This window comes from Phlebotomus argentipes, unplaced genomic scaffold (assembly GCF_947086385.1).
Source record: "Phlebotomus argentipes unplaced genomic scaffold, Phlebotomus argentipes genome assembly contig_15, whole genome shotgun sequence".
In the NCBI taxonomy this organism is placed as follows: Eukaryota; Metazoa; Arthropoda; class Insecta; order Diptera; family Psychodidae; genus Phlebotomus; species Phlebotomus argentipes.
In genome coordinates, this window is record NW_026776181.1 from 4,657,694 (window position 1) to 4,674,992 (window position 17,299).

The following is a 17,299-nucleotide window of genomic DNA, read 5'->3' on the forward strand; positions in this document are numbered from 1 at the left end:
AATTAATTTTGCATGCCACATTGATACTGAGTTATTTGGCCAAAAAGGGCCTGTTGTGAATTGTCAATAGCACTTCCAGCTAATTTTATATCCATAAATATCATGAAATCACGCAAATGATTGTTCTCTATGTCATTTTTCTCTGTTTAATTTATTATTTTCACATATTTTAGCACCGAAAATGTTTATCCATATTTCAACAGAAAAATTCATAATTAACACCCAAACTTCCATGACACATCATGTGAATAAATTCCGCATGCACTGCCCTTAAATTATCCGGAATCATTTTCGTTATTATATGCAAAAACGAAAAAGCACCCAGTGATTGAAGAGCAGAAAGCCCAATTGTGAAATAAATTTTGAAACACTCTTTAATATATTAAAATCAGCCCTTCGAGGGTTCCTATTTGCAATTCCAAATTGCTTGACAATTTTCAGACACGTCTGAATATTTCACTGACCTATAACTATGTATATGCATAAAGATTTATACGGTCCCATTGCGAATGGTCCAATGAACATTATCAATTAATTTACAACATTTACCCTCCGGGAACTCACTCTCTTTCAGCAGTTTGGAGGAATTTCATTTGGATCGCCTGCAGAACTTTGTTGAGTTTCCTTTCAGCTTTGGTGTGCAATTTTCTAAAGTCCCATTCAAAAATACCCATCAACTTCTTTTTCATTACGCCATGCCCAGGTAGACAGGGCGAGGGAAATGCCACGGAAAAGTTTTATTACTGTGAAATTGATAGAATGAAGACTCCTCAATGGACAGCCAATGATAATGATCGAACTATTGAGGAACGAATGCGCTTACAGTGCCCGGTCGTAAAGGTGCTTCTGCCCTTTGATTTTTCCTGTCTTTCACATACATTTTAATCAAAATGTCTTTTGACATGCGAATTGGAAAAACGTCAGTTGACAGAATTTGTGGTCAGAACTGAAATATTGATTTCTGAATTTATACAAAGAAAATCTCATAATAAATTTTATCACGATACCAAAAGATGTAGCATTAATATAGATTTGCATAAAGAGTGTGATATATGTAGAAACTCTGATAGAATTAAACAACGTGTAAACGAACAGAAAAATTCAGTTGATGCAAATGATAAATTTCAAAATTTTATAAGAAACAATAGAAAAGAATAGAAATAAACTTGTAATATATAAACAATATCGGGGTAGAAAAATAAGCGGATCATAAAGTTCAGTGTCACTGGAAGGGCATCAATAGTAGTCCTGACTATTGAACCCCACAAAATGAACTGAGCCTTTATTGGCGACCAAGATTTAAAAGAGCATTAAAAATGGCTGTAGTTTAAATTTCAAGAAAAAGTGTCCGGAATCTTTCTTAGGCGGTGAGAAATTAATTGTGAAAATGTTGTCACGATTGTTTAGAGAATTCAGCGAAAAATGACATTAATTGAAATTTATAGTCGAGATGTGTGTATGTTTAGCATTATCCTTCAAGTTCTCACATCTCGCACATACAGCATGGCACTCTGCTATGTGGAAGGCGGAGTAAATAGGGGCGCTTCCTGGCTTATGTAAATTGCACTATAGGCGCATTTCACTCGGGCGCACGGCACAATTGCTCCAACACACATAAGTGCTCAACTATAATTCCTAAATCATTTGTGTACCCAAAGATCTCCACCCGCCCTGACTTCCGCATTTCCATTATTTTCTCAAGGAAGAATTTAACACTTGTGCTCATTCAAATCAAGTTCATGTCGGAAAATTTCACTTTAACACATGAAATTGTCATCGCTGATGCCTCTTTCGTGTACCAGCAGACATGCTTCATTGTGTATTTCCCGAAATGCGTTGCTGAGGCAGAAATTTAATTCACTAATTACACAAACCAACTGAGGTACAACGATGTGTCCCATGGGAGGTATTTTTGGCGCTGTGAAAAAGAAGCCAGCGCGAAAATCTAATGCCTGAGCAAAATTAATTTTCATTTTCAGTTTATTTGTCCATGATAATTAAATTCCCATAATAATCGATGGCAATGCTGCAAAAATACGAAAAGCGCTCTCATGTTAATCTCCATTATCCACTATCTGTGTCACCTGTATTTACCAATTTATTCATAATCACAAATAGCAAATGTACATATAAGCAAATTGAATATATTTTGGCAAAACTATTTGTCAGTGAAAGCATCAATTGAGTTACCAAATCGTACTTTTACCAATTTTCACAGCAAAATTTCATTTATATGATGACAAATTATTTTAGTTTCATTTAATGAAATACTCAATATCGAATCAAAGAAATAAACAAAAATTGCAAACTATGTAGCATTAAGTGATATTGAGGCGTCAACATATGCTCTAATCATGCAGATAACAATCAAATGAATTGAACAAAATGCAATTAAATAAAAATTGATAGCCAGAGGGTTTTATTTGCAATTTTGAGTGGATATTTCATTGTTGTTCGTTAAAATTTGATTGTTCATTTTCCAGCGCACGTCTCTTAGTAACACTACCGTCCGCGACCCTTGCGGTGGCGCTGCACACCAGTGATAAGCAAGACAGCTGAGAAACGTAAACATTGTGGAGTGTTTTGATGGATAGAGAGGAAATCGCGTGGTTTTTGTGAAGAAATCCCCCCGGAAAGTGTTGAGAATGAGTTCTATTGAGGGCCTTCAGTGGTATCCACGCAATCCCGACTACTTCTACACGTGGGGCTGCGAGATGAATGTGTACAAAGTGGACACGAGTCTGCGGCAGAATCTGTCGGTGACTTCCAACGCGTATCTGGATCTCTCGCCCTGCACTCACGGGGTGCTCCAGGTGACGGAGCCCCGCTATGTGTACATCCGCTGCACGGCCCCATCCTACCAGCCCAACTCCCTGCTGGCCGCCGCCGGCCTGGTGAACGGCAAGGCGGTGTTGTGCAACTTCCTGACCCACTCCGACTCCAGCATCGAATTCACGCCGAAGCACTCGCGCGCCTGCCTGTGCCTGGCGTGGAGTGAGACAGAGACGAATCTGCTGGCCATGGGATATGACAGGAATCGCTCGGACCACAGCATCTTTGTGTGGGACACGTCAAAGGACCTCAGCATTGTGCAGCAGATCGGCCTCTCCGAGACTGCCCACTCGCTCTGCTGGGACAAAAGCGCCCGCGTCATTTATGCAGGTACGTGGCCCTTCAACGACCAAATCCCCACAGTTCCTCCGCAAACGCCGCCAAAGAGCGGCAGAGCGCCAATTCCGCACTATCAATTATGCATTTTCAATTAATCCCTCTCGCGCTCCGAGAGGCCAAATTGAACAGGACAGCCAATTAAGGGACGCCAGAAGGGGGCCCGGCTGAGGGCGCAAAGAATTAAGTCGTCAAATGATGCGTACCTAAAGGGATCTCCTCGTCGCCCGCACAATGAGATTAAAATGATTGAATATGCCAAGTAATTAATTGGCTCCATTCAGTGCTTGAGGCCATCTTGAGGCCCTTGTGTCACTCTTCTCCTCGCACGGAATTGCATTAAACAATAAATTGTTTGCAAGTAATTCGTATAATTAGGTTCAGAGTTGCTAAAATTGAGGGGGAACTTTTCCAGTTTAGAGATATCCATTGGAAAGTGTTTCAAATAAATTAGGTAAATAACGCAGTCGCCAATATAAATTGCAAGAAGCGTAAAATTGCAATCTAAATTTGTAGGTTTTACGAATTTGAATATGAAATCAGTAAAGTTGCAGCGACTCTTAACATCAAAATTGTTTCTCGATTTAGGCGAAGAAAGAGCGATTCGAAAAATACAACAATTTGTTTCCTTTCTCGTTTCATATTTGTAACCAAAAATCACTGTAAATCAACTTAAATATAAATTCGTCTATATTTCCCACATTTTAAGAATTGCATTGGAATTTATGAAATCTGTGGTAAATTCATTGCCATTCACAAATGTTTATTCTTCGAGATTTATCACAAAAAGATCATCTCAAAAGCCAAAAGGATTTCTGGCTCTAAATCCTAAAATTTATTAACATTGCTGAGGGAATCGTAAAACAACTCCCGGATGTTGTATATGATGTTATTTCATAAATCAATGGTGCATAAAAGCGATGAGGAATGTCGACTCTTGAGAAATATATTCATGGGTCGATCGTAAAATATATTTTGAACGCTTCATCTTCAATCTTGTGGCACATTTGCAGTTACAATTTCAACTCTGAAGTGGATTTTCAATTTAATTCATTGTCACACACTTTAAACATTTTGAGATAATTTTATATATATTTTTCCATCCACTTTTCTTAACTTCTTCCCTTATATTTATCCACCCTGTTGAACTGTGGAAAATTGTAGTGAATGTGTGATAATGATGGCACTAGAGGGAAAGACGAGCGATAAAATAGCAAACAAAAATGAGGATGTATAAGACAGAGCTTCAGAAGCCATGGGAACATCTTGCTGGAAGCCATTGAGAAATGCACGCTGTTGCAGATTTTTTTCTTACTCTGCATCACTCATGAGCAGAACTTTCTTCGCTCGCACACACGAGTGCCTCTAAAAAGGGTAATTTTTCTCAAATGCACCGAATTTATTCTGGCAATGTTTCACCCTAAGACACGCTCAAAACTCAATTTTCAGCAGCAAATGTCACATTTGACGTCGCAAAAGCAATTTTTCATAGAGAATAATAAATAGTCTCATTTGTAGTTTTACACTGAATAAGGCCTCTTTCCCGATTTCTTAATTGTGTCTGCGTGTGCCTTGGTAATTTTGTGCCATTCCAGATGATAAAAATGATCTCAGCAAAACTTTGTTGCGCTCTCATGAGCAAATTTCAGTAGAGCATTTAAAATCTTTGGGGTGGCTAGAAATAAATTGAAAGCGCAACATTCTGTTTGAAGATGTTTTTCTTCATCTTTTCTTCACCCACTTTTGGTAGTTGAGAAACAATTTCCAAGTATCATTAACGACGTCCAGGAATTTCTTCTGTTCACCAGTTTTTTTCTGGCCTCCATTCTGTTTGTTTTATGGTGGTCCATTCTTGTGGGGCAAACGAGATATGGAGGCGCACAGACAACACAGAGTAGGAAAAGAGCTAATCGATTTTCCCTCTGCCCCCATTCCAACGGTTTATGCCATGAGAAATATAAAAGTTTAAGCATATTTGCGTTAAATTGGAAAATTTTCCATCCGAAAATCTCATGTCTTGACATCAAAATATTTGCGAAGGGTGCGCGGCGTCTCACGTTGAATTAAATGAATATTGCCAAAAAGTGGGCAAAGTAAGTTTTTGAACCACTCCGTCGGCGGAGGATTAGAGTGGATTAAAGTGTTGACTTTATGTCCCTTGAGATTTCTCGTGAGATAATCTCAAATGTTGCGACATGTTCTTCACTCCGACAATCTCCAAATATCGCGACTTTCCCTTCACTTGTCGCCAGAAAATGCGGAATGGCAGTCTCAGAGGCTCTATAATGGTATTTTCAGATAGATAAGATGTGGATATATTGCACAAATTGGTTTAATATATAAATTTAAATATTCCCCAAAGACGCATATTGATATATAAGCGTATGTATATTGCAAAGACAGAACGCAAGAGGGTGGCAAAAGCGCTGCTTTGAGGTGAGGAAAAAGAATTCAACCACAAATCTGGGGTGAAAGGGTGTGGAAATCTATAAATTCTCAGCTGTAAAAGACTTGGAGAAAGATATAAATTTTACAGCTAGCGTCGTGTTTAAAGTTCCTCGAAGAATGATCAATTTCGCTGCATGCTCTCGGAAGGAACTAATTTTGTGTGTACATTCTTCGTCCGGTGAAATAGATTTTCCAAAGTTTTTATTTTCCTGTGTATTGTCGATTCGTTTGCAGAGTGCAATTATGATTTAAGCCCCTCCCACTTTAATGCCACGCCCATTTATGGTGAAGTGTTAGTTTTTAGCATCTTGTTTCAATGCACGGAAAGCTTAATAGAGATGCGAAAAATATTATTTTCTCTTCTCAGAAGAAGGATAATGAGACATACAATGCTTGTACATAAAATAATAAGGTGTTGATTGGATATATTCTGCCATTTCAGTCATATTTTGTGAGAAACTCCAATTAAACATTGTCTGCACATATAATCTGTAGAAGTTGTAATAGTGAAAGCAAATCCGACAAGTTTACACACGGGAAAAATGTGTGTGGCATATATAGGTTCAAAAACAACTTCTGTGCTTCCCAACTTGCAAATTGTTTGTTCAATTAGAGACTTATGGGAGAAAATGTTGATTTCACGTGCGATGGGAAGGGTGTATCTTCCTCATGCTATGTGAGCCTTCCATCAAGAAATTTCATGCATTATAATTGAAATTCCCGGCAGACGAGGAGAGGGGGAGAGAGAGAGAAAGTCTGTCGGGACGACGTTGATCCTAAACAATCATTTCGCTGTGAGGATAATTCACATCTAACAACTGTGGAATTTAACCTCTCTGTCTTGCAGGCATGAGCCACAAGCATATCAAGGTGTTGGATCTGAGGTCGGGCAGCTCCAGTGTGTCAACAACCAGCACCAGGGCCATCCATGGGCTGTGCTTGGCTCCCGGTGGCCGCTATTTGGCCAGTTACATAGATAACAACCTGACTTTGTGGGATGTGCGGAATATCGAGAAATCGCTGAGTCAGCGACAGACACAGAAGAATATCAATCATGTGATTTGGTGCCCAACGAGGAGTAGTGTTTTGAGTATTCTTCAGAGGGATTCGCCATTTGTTCACCTCCTGGACCTACACTGGTCTGGGGGGAGTGACATGGAAGGTGAGCCCTACACCATGAAGCGCTACGCTGCTCCCTTCCAGTCAAGAATCCTGTCGGGCGCCCGTAATATTACAATTCAGCACATTTCGTGGCATCCAAAAGATTTGGAGAGAATGCTGGCTGTGACTGGTGCGGGAAATGTGACGGATTTCCAGGTAAGGAGTGTGGGTGTGTAAAGGCAAGAGTGTGGAAAAATTCAATGTGACTTTTTATTCTTCACACGACAACATAATCCATTGAATTACTAAACAGATCACCCTCGACAAGTTCCCCAGCAGTGGGGGTGAGAGAGACCCTCAATTTCCTCAAATTACCATGGGTTTCTGCTTAAAGTGCACTCTTTGATTCGAAATCAGCATACAAATATCCACTATCAGGCTATGAATATGAAAAATTCGCAACATTCCTCCCTTTTCACTTCGCATCCTTTTGGGTATATCTTCAATGCGAGTAGTATCGAATTTCCCATTCAAATATGTACAGAATAACCAAATTTCAATCTCTAAGAGCATGAACATCTCAGTGAAAATTTATGTTTTGTGATATTTCACATGGACATGACTTGAGCAATGCCTGAACAGGACTATTTGAATGGCCATGAGGAGGATAAATTGTCAAGGAATAATTTATACTTGACACAATGTTGAAATAGGGATTTAACCTATTAAATCAAAAGCTACAATTTCCTCATAACAATATAAATTTCTTTTTTAAATGATCAATTAAAAATGTGAGCTCAACACGTTGTTTAGCTTCCGGATACGAATTGGGACTGTTACAAACTCGATTTGAGGCGAAATCCAGCTCGTCACCGACGATCATAAAGAGGTGTATTGGATGCTATTTGTCTATACACAACATATAAAAATGATTGGAAATGTGGGCAATCATGTGAAAAATTTCTCTCGCAAAAATACTACATCGAGTGGCAAATCGGCAAATTTTCCTTGAAATACAATTTCCGTCAAAATTTCCGTAACTCTTGTATTTTATTTCCAAAACCTTCACTTCTGAAAAATGTTTCTCACGTGCATTCCAAATACATTTCGCTGACTCCAATTTTTTTCTCGACATGCTGATATGCGAGGAGAAGAGATGTTCATTCGCCAATTTCACGTGTGACTTTCAGGTGCCACAGCGCGTCGCAATTGCCTGGGATACGAAGAATAACTTGTGGGGATCGTCTGGAGTGCGTCTGGATCTCCAGCAATTTCCTGCCAATTCACCCAGTGTTTCGGGAGACTCCGTGGCGGACGTGACATCGAACACAGACGATGATATCTCAGCGGTTATCTACAGACGTGCCCTGATGGATTACGGCCACGGCACGGACATTCAGCGCAATGAGGAGCTCACGCAGAATCCGAAGCTGAAGAGTGTGTGGAAACTGCTGGCCCACATGAGTCGCGATGACTGGGCGCAGGGATTGAAGAAGAAGCTGGGCATCTCCAACACGCCCGATGTCATGCAGACGATGCATCGCAGTGAGATCATCAACATTCCATGGCAGGACTTTCCCTCCTTCGGCTACATTCGCGTCTTCCGCAGTGAGCATCGCGACTTTGCTCAGCAACTGTGCGGCTGGACATTCGACAGGGAGCGCGAAGGGACCTTCAGTGCCTTTATAGATGAGCTGATGATGCGCAAGGAGTTCACCAGAGCAGCTTTCATTGCCGTGGTGCATCTGCGCGTGAAGTACGCCATCGAGATTCTGGCCAAGGGTGCGGATTTGGCGACGCCCGAGCAGGCGAATGGCTTTCGCATGGCGGCAATCGCTCTGTCGGGCTTCAATGTGGAGAAAGGAGCCATTTGGCGCAACCAATGCGCTCAGGCTCATGCTCAAATTTCCGATCCCTACCTTCGTGCCATCTTTGCCTTCCTCGCTCCAGACTCTAGCGAGACGTACGACATGCTCCTCAACGAGACTGACATCTCACTGAGTAAGAAATCACTCTCTCTTTTTTTATCCTCACTGTGAAACTATACAATTTATTTGGAGCACTAAATTGCACAAGCAGTGACACTAGTTTATTTGATTCGCAATGAGTATTATGAGTTTCAATTAGAACAGTAAATTTGCAGATATGCTTTTCAATTAAATAATATATATTCTCAATTTCAGTAATTATTCTACATTTTAACTCATTATATGTGATGTATGTGTTATGGAACTGTTATTATTATTGTCGAAATGCTTTTTAGTGCTCTTAATTCACTATATAACGCGTCATGCATAGACTAATTTGCATAAGTATTGAGAATTTGTCGGGATCACTTTCTAACCATTTTTCATTAGTTTATTACAATCATTCAACTGAAACAAAATTAAACTTGAGTGGAAGGGACACAATTCAAAGAAGGACACTACCTTGAGGGACGCCCAAGATAGTGTGTCTTCCTAGCGATCAATTTCCTAACCTAAACGCCTGGATTTTATTTCAGTCACACGTGATCATATCTATACAGATTTATCTATACAGAAAAGTTGTAGAGATCTCAGCGGAGACATTGATTTATCACGGTATTGTACGAAAGGATTTGGTGAAAATCATCCTTCTTGCAAAATTCCAAGTGCTGGAGGTTATATTTGATTATCTCTATTTTTCTGAAAAATCCCTGTTCATTGAGGTGAAGAAAATTGTTCCTCTTCTTGAAATTGAGTCTCGTCTTGAGACGACGAGCAAAAGCTCAAGTATGAAATATTCAAAAGTTATATGTGAAACTTTCCCCGAAGATAACAGAGCGGAGAGAAAGTGTGAGAAATCGTGTAGTGCAGGCAACGTCGGAGTAATTAAAGTATTGATTGTTGACGTGGGTGTTGTTTGATTACACCCATTTAAAGTTCACCTCACAATTTTGTGTCGTATAGATTTTCTACGAATGTTGTTCCATCATTAGTGAGTTTGGCGCCTCTGCATCAATCACACAAAATTAGAATTCTGAAAATTCGCTAGAGGATCGATTGCAAGTGTGCAAGTGAGAAGGGGAAAAAATAGTTGGATGTACTTTGACAGTTTGGCAATGCAAGCATTTTGCCGAGGTGTTTTAAGTGTAGGTGCTCTCAATCAATAACTGTCGTAGACAGAAATTCCCTGTTTAACATGAAGTTTAACAGAGCGCTTCTCGTGCAAAATTGCATGGCGGATGGTTAAATGGAATGGATTTGAAAGAAAATTCCCTTAAGTATATTTTCTACCAATTTACCAGGAAAATTGCTGTGAAATTATGCAATTTGATGCCTTTATTGCAATTCTTCTTCTCTGTGCTGTTTTGCAATGCATTTCGCAATTGAAACACTTTTTAAAGGAATCCCAAGTTAAGCTGCTGCATTTATTACATAAGTTGGGTGTCTTCATGAGTTGACAATTTCATCTCAGCAAATTGTTCTAGTCATTTTGCATAGAATGTAAATTAAAGTGTCCAAAACATGTTTCTCTGAGCGTTGAAAAAAAGGACAGCGTCAATATTAGCGCAGATATTTTCCGTGGGTAGAATAACTTTTCCGTCGGAAAGTCAACATTTTCAAGTTTTTTGGGTGGAAATTTTCAAGTTTCACACAAAACGACGAAGATATACGGGATATTGTTAATAAACAATGCAGATGATAAATGTTGATGTTGATTGTGCACGATGGAGGAATATTCTTGATATTTTCTTCTCTTGTCTTGTTGCCTCTTTTTTCTTTTTTTGTGCTGCCGCCACTCGGCATCCCCGCACTGTCTTCGCTGTACGTGTTTCTGTTGCCAAAATCCTCCAATGGTAAACAGACGGAGAGCTGAGAGAGAACACAAAGTGTCGCATCTATTGTTGTGAGTGTGCAAATAGAAAATTTCCACTCCTATTCCGGAAAATTCACGTGAGTGTCGCGCAAAATATTGTGCCTGTTAATTGCTGTTTGAAGCGACAAATTACAGATACTTTTCCACTTAGATTTCCCATCGATTTCAACTTACCATCAGCATTTGTTGGGATGGGATTAATCGTTTCCTCCTATTTTTCACTTCATCTTCACATCTATTTACCCACCACTCGCTTTTATTCGTTTGAAATACTTTAAAAGCCGGTCGATTCCTTCCTGTTACATGCGCAAAATGTCGAGAAAGTCTTGAGAGAAGGCAAAGAGGAGTTTTTTTTCGTCTTCTTCTCCTTTCTGGTGGGAAAGAAAATTCCAATTGAAAGAATGAGGCTCGTATGCAAGAGGCAGAGTGGAAACCACCACTTGAAATGACTTCTGGCATGAAAATAACTGGGGAAATGATATAAAATTTATTTATTTTGTCGAGAAATCATTTTTTTTTCTTCAATCCTGGCCACGAGGGAGCGAAATGGCAACAGCGAAACTCGAGGCAGTTGATCTCAAATAAAAGCCCATTTTGTCTGGGAGTAAACTGTGCGGGATTTACGGATGAGGATGGGTTTTTGTACATAAGCAGGGAAATGCAGATGAAGTGCCATCAATGATTTCGTGCTGGAATATGATGTATGTGCACATGGTTCATAAAAAGCGCGAAGCCTTCGCCATATGTTACGTGACTAACACACTCTTTATGCCGCATTAAAATTTATTTGCAGATAAAAATCACAAATTTCAACAAGCTTAAACATGAGTACTTGTGAGATTCTTTTTGTTAGCATTCTCTCGAGGAGATCTCCTCATGGGTAAAACCCTACGTTTTTTTGCACAGAAGAAGCCCAGCACAGCTTGATGTGAATGAGCGTTGACACAAATTGGCGAATCATGCCATGGTGGGGAAGGCAGAGTGGAAGGGAAGCGAGGAAAGTCAAAAGGATAGAATGATTTTCAAATAATACACCGACAGTGGAAATCAAGGGAAAAAATCCACTCTTCTCTCACTCATTTTCTCAATGATGAATTATTCTCCACCATGAGATAAGGATGAAGAATGTGCCACTTTGTGCAGGAGAGGAAATGTTTCACTTGCCCATGAATTGCTACAGAGTTCATCGTCGGGATCAATTCTGAGGTCCGCAAAAGCTCCACAGTCAATATCTCAGCAAGAGTGTCGGAAGGAGATGTGGAAGGGACAGGAAAGAAGATTAAAGACTTGCACAAGTAGAGTCTCAAGTTGATTGGGGATTAATGTTCAGATTAATTTAAAAATTGATACAATCGCAGTACAGGTCGCACTGGATGTTGGCTAGAGGGGATTTTAAGGGAGGAATTATATCCAGAAGTGGGCGTGGCATTCGAGAGGGCGGAGTGTCATTGTCGTTTGCAATGTCATTCGAATTTATTTGAGTCTCAAATGGTGATGTGATCATGAAAATATTGCCACACTTCAATTGTTTTGATAGAAAATAGCCTCACTGATTTTAATACCCAATAAAATAGAAACAAGAAACATCAGAAGTGATTCACGCTGTATTTGCTTTTCAGCACAGCGAAAGGGACTATTTTTCTTGTGAAATTTCAGCACTCTGCGTTCGTGAAATTCTAATATCCTTCCTACTTAATCTTGTGTAAAGTATACACGCAAACTTTTCAATTAATTATTCTCTTAAGACCATCGTGCTAATGCGTTGAAATTTTATCGTTTAACACATTTGCAAACTTGTTAAAGTTTATTGATTTTTTATGGGAATTTTTGCTAGTTGTGCAAATTCAGTAGAAATGTTAGTTTTCACACTAAACATTTGTCAGCATGAAAGTCAATAAAGACAAACTGTCTCTCTCTCCGTCAGTTCTGTGTAAAGTCAAATATTTGAAATACATCTAGAGTTGCATCTTTACATAGGAACGCGAGAGGTGGAAATATTTCATTGTTCTAAAAGTTTGTGGAGGGTTGAAAAAGGCTAGAAATATCAGAGGTCAGACAATTAAACTCTATTAGTTAACTGCGATTATCAAGTGAACTCACGTGAAAGTTGGCAGAGAGAAAAGCAGCAGAGTCAAAGGAAAAATTTCAATTAACATACCAAAAGATCCCTCACGACTGTGTGTATGTGTGAATTCCGTGTGGTGGAAAATTCCATAATGTCAGTGCATTATCTTCACATTTCAATTATGTTTCAAGAGATGTAATTGAATAAGAGATGCTCTATAACTCGTTGCAGATCTCTCTCTTGGTTGATGGTTTGAATTCCTTGGAATTTTCCACATTCTGGACAAAACTCCCAAAGTCACATTAGTTTGTGAAAGTGGAAAAGCAGAGGAAAAAAGGCACTTTATCTTCCCACAAGCACACGACTAAATTGCACACTTTAAATCCGTGACATTTCTTCTAATGCCCTCGAGCATACAACACCCAAATTAATTGCCATGGTAATGAATATCACATTTATTTTTAATTAAAATGTATGATATTTATCTTGAAAAATTACTGAACATATTATGTACACCTGACGAAATTCTTCCAGACTGGCTTTGGGGAAATTTTATTTGTCAACCACAAACACACAATAGAAAAGCGTGGATTCTAATCAATTTTGGCGGCTATTGGCAGAGAGCTAAGACTCGGCTTGCGAGCAAATTTGGCTGCTAACAAGGATTAATTTAGAGCTGACAATATCACTCTAAAATGCATTTGACTGTGCGGTTTCGTGACTTTTTTTTTCGCCTCTACTCCTGTCTCATCAAAATGCCATTTCTCGTTTTGTCGGGTGGGGATTTGAGTGCTTAAAATTGCAAAATTAAACTCACATACAGTGGCTCTGTGTGGATGTGAATTTAAATAATTCTAGCTCCTCTAACTGGATGTTTTTCCTATGTATTTTATATTAGGAATTTGCATTTTTGCCGTCTTTCCTTTGAATTTCTCTCACTTGTATAGACGAGTTGGCAGGAATTGGTCGAAAAGAGGCCAACAAGATTAGCTCAAAGAGGCCAAGTTAATAATTCAGAGTCCTCCCGAGACGGGCTTTTGATCGCTCCGACAAGGGTAGAAGAGAACTCTCTTGGATATTTGAGAAGGTCAGCGTGATTTCTCTCTCTCTCACGTCCTTATCGATTCACAAAGAGTCTCTCTGCTTATCCCATTAAAATTTATCATATCGTTTCATCTGCATTGCCATTGAGATGTTACAGAAAAAAAAATCATACAATCATAATAGCTCAATGACGGTAATAAAGTGTTAAAGGTGAAAAGGCATCTCGCAAATTCACTCTTAGCCATTTATTTTTGGCAAATGACCCTCAACCCTGATCATTTTTGTCCGCTTTTATCATGTGGGAAAAGTCAATTAGGCGATTTGACGTTCGGAATGGCGTGTGGAGCCGTGAATATCCCCAATCAATACAATGTGCTACCATATAGCAGGCCCAATATATCTGCGGTGGATTTTACAAAATAGAATTTTCAGGGAAAAATCACTCGTATCAAATTAATTGATATGGGTTTGAGTTGGGACGATACAGTGGCTTTCGAAAGTGTATTGGAAATGGGTGGGCGCTTGAAGCTGGACGAGAGCATTTTGCTATGAAATATCACACTCAAATACCATTAGAAATTCCCTATAGAAATGCATTTGCAATATTGCGAGTTCCTCTTGCCAGACATTTCAGGAATGTATTGTATGCTCAAGAAGATTATTCAGAAAATGTAAATGTTGCACGATATGAGATCAATGGATTTTTTTCTCTCGCTGTTTTAAGTTACTATCGGAAATCCAGGCTCTGAAGGCTTCATTAGAGTACAACAAGGAGTACAACATCTGCAAAGTGACTAAATTATAAAGCTAAAAACTCTGAATTTATAGTATCAAACCGTAAAAGCTTAAGTATCTTTTGGAATGTTTATAAGAAGCCACAACATGAATTCTGACACAAAATTGGTTGTTTTGTTCTGACAAAACACATCCAAGATGCAAGATGAATTTATTCAATACGGCATATTTGCTCTACTATTTTCCAGTCAATGCATTTCTACACTCATTTTATCGAAATTCTCAAATAAAAGAGTTAGAGTTAGGCAAAAAGTCCATCTCGAGAGATGAAATTTTAAAATGCATAACTTGCTATAAAGTGTCGGACACGCGCGGAGACAATTTGGAGATTTAATTTCCCACTTTTCCCGTGAATCGCGGAAAAAATCGCGTCCGGTGAGGAACAAAGGCTGTGAAATTGTTCCCTGTGGACAATGGAACACGTTTACGGCAAATTTGCGTGAAGAAGTGGCCGTGAAAAGCGTGCTCAGGAAAATCACAGTAAATCGTGCTTAAATAGCCAGGAGAAACTTTGAGCAGAGGTCGAATGCGATGTTTCGCGTAATTTGGGGTAATTTTGACGATAAAAAGTATTTGCAGGAGTGCAGAGTCGATTGTCGGCGTTGTAAAGCGACACTGGAAAAATTGGTCAATTTTAGCATAATTCCACTGATCTTATTCATTATCACGATGGGATGAAAAAGAATGAAAAATTTTTATTAACCCTATAATCTTTAAGAACAGAAGTGGAACGGAAAATTGAGTTGATAATTCGATTTTCTACACCTTTCTTTGAATGAAATTTCTCTTGACTTAATTGAATGGACACTTTTGCATGCTGCTGTAACTGTGAAAAAGCCCATGAGAATTAAGTGTGGATTAACTGAGGCGCGTGTGTTCGATCTCTTTCAGGCGACCGGATGGGCTTCGCGTGTGTCTTCCTGTCGGATCAGCGCCTGTCGGATTACGTCAAGTCCTCCATTCAGACGTGCATCGAGAAGGGAGACCTCAATGGCGTCCTGCTCACGGGGGCGACAAACGAGGGCATCACGCTGCTGCAGAGCCACCTCGACTGGACGGAGGACGTGCAGACTGTGGCGCTGATTGCGGTGCACTTTATGCCGATTGACTTGATTCGGGATTATCGCGTGCAGTACTGGATCAGCAGCTACCAGGATCTGCTCAACACGTGGGGCCTGTGGGAGCAGCGGGCGCAACTGGATATCCTGCTGGGCGCCATCAGATCCCCGCCGCGCGTCTCCAAGTCCGTCTTCCTCATGTGCAGCTTCTGCGGCAAGAACGTGAGCGGGTGCATTCAGGAGGAGGTGCGGAGTCGCACGGGCACGGCGCACGTGAACAAGCTCTCCTCCTGTCCCAACTGCCGCAAGCCGCTGCCCCGCTGCGCCCTGTGCCTGCATCACATGGGCACCACGACGGGCAACGCCGCCAGTCAGCACCTCTGCGGCGGCCACTCAGCGCTCGGCTGGCAATCCAGGCCGTTCTCCAAGTGGTTCTCCTGGTGCCAGACGTGTCGCCACGGCGGCCACACGGAGCATCTGGTGCAGTGGTTCCAGCAGCACTCCGAGTGTCCTGTCACATCGTGCAACTGCAAGTGCTTCGCCGTGGACCAGCCCATGCCCAAGTTTCCCACAGAGAACCTCCAGGCCGCGCACACAGCATAGCGCGCCCTCAGTCTCTCCCTCGCGCGAAACCACATGTTTTCCACCCAGCGAGAGTTTAATAAATTTGACAACATATTCACGATAGCCCAGCCACTTTCAGCCAACCACGAGAGCAACTCACTCACGGGGGGATTTTTCCATGAAATACTCTTGCACTGTGCCAAAATGCCCTCCCTTGCCGCACAATTTTATTTTTATGACTTTTCACGCAGCGTCTGCCATGGAAAATGTGCTGCCATTGTCAAACTTTTGCTTTATGTGACTTAGTCAAAGACCTCCCCAAGCCACAGAGAGAGAGAGAGAGAGTGCAAAATTGTCTAATGAAAAACACACTCCTGGCGAAGGTGAAAAGAAAGCATGTCTCATCAATCACAGAAGCGCAAATCAAGGAGAAAATATGATGTGAGAAGAAAAGGAGCTCAACTGCCGCTTGGCGTCACTCGAAGGGAGAGCAAATTTGCACAATTGGCCAGTTTAGTCCTCCTCCAGGTCAAGAAGTCATCTGAGATAGCACGGAGCCTCTTGACCCCGGACTGGAAAGGATCTTCGGGGTTGGAGATAAAGGGGACTGAACAGGGGTGGAAGCCCTTTGAACATTATTATTTGACTTTATTGGGTCAACCTACGATTAAATTCACGTCCCGCAATTTGCAAGCCAATATCGAGATGGCTTTTGATGACTGGATAACATTAAATTTCTTGCGTACCTAAAATTGATGTCTCTGTGTGAGTGTGTTGACGAAATCTGAATGAGCGATGCGAGGAAACTTTAAGGGTTACATAGATTCTGGTTTATATTAATTTAGCATAAAGACTTACCGTGAATCACGCACAAGTGCATTTCCACAAAAGGAAATTTATTCAAATGGAGAATGAAACGTGAGTTGCTGTTCAAATAAAAGCGTCGAGAAAGACTCAAATTATCTCAACAGTGTTAGATTCGACCAGAAAAGTGCACACAATCTTGTGACAAGCATTCAGAGAGCTTTCTGCAGTTTCTAATCGAGGCCAAATTGAGTTCTGTCATCACATTCAAAAAAAAATCCATCCAGACGAAGAGTGAAGGTGTGACTAGAATGTGTGCAAAAACGGTGAAATTCCTGTGCTGTTCTCTCTAATCAGCTGAATATTTTTATGCTCCACAGATTGTGTGACTTGCCTTTTCCCTCACTTAATT

The 17,299-nt window shown here is 40.5% G+C and overlaps 1 protein-coding gene across 1 annotated transcript; it reads left to right on the plus strand.

Moving 5' to 3' along the window:
* The first annotated feature begins 2,561 nt into the window (after nucleotides 1–2,561).
* On the plus strand, nucleotides 2,562–17,290 carry LOC132263504 (GATOR complex protein MIOS). Its single transcript, XM_059763288.1, has 4 exons — nucleotides 2,562–3,162; nucleotides 6,464–6,933; nucleotides 7,908–8,718; nucleotides 15,353–17,290. Exons 1-4 carry the CDS (start codon nucleotides 2,646–2,648, stop codon nucleotides 16,120–16,122), a joined length of 2,568 nt encoding a protein of 855 aa, XP_059619271.1. The 5' UTR covers nucleotides 2,562–2,645; the 3' UTR covers nucleotides 16,123–17,290.
* Nucleotides 17,291–17,299: the final 9 nt, after the last annotated feature.

What these genes read in the sequence shown, in the direction of transcription:
- LOC132263504 (XM_059763288.1), top strand. Translation starts at nt 2,646, where the DNA reads ATGAGTTCTATTGAGGGCCTTCAGTGGTATCCACGCAATCCCGACTAC. An exon ending in CGCCCGCGTCATTTATGCAG is followed by an intron (nt 3,163 to 6,463) that starts GTACGTGGCCCT and finishes TCTGTCTTGCAG; the next exon opens with GCATGAGCCACAAGCATATC. An exon ending in CGAGACTGACATCTCACTGA is followed by an intron (nt 8,719 to 15,352) that starts GTAAGAAATCAC and finishes GATCTCTTTCAG; the next exon opens with GCGACCGGATGGGCTTCGCG.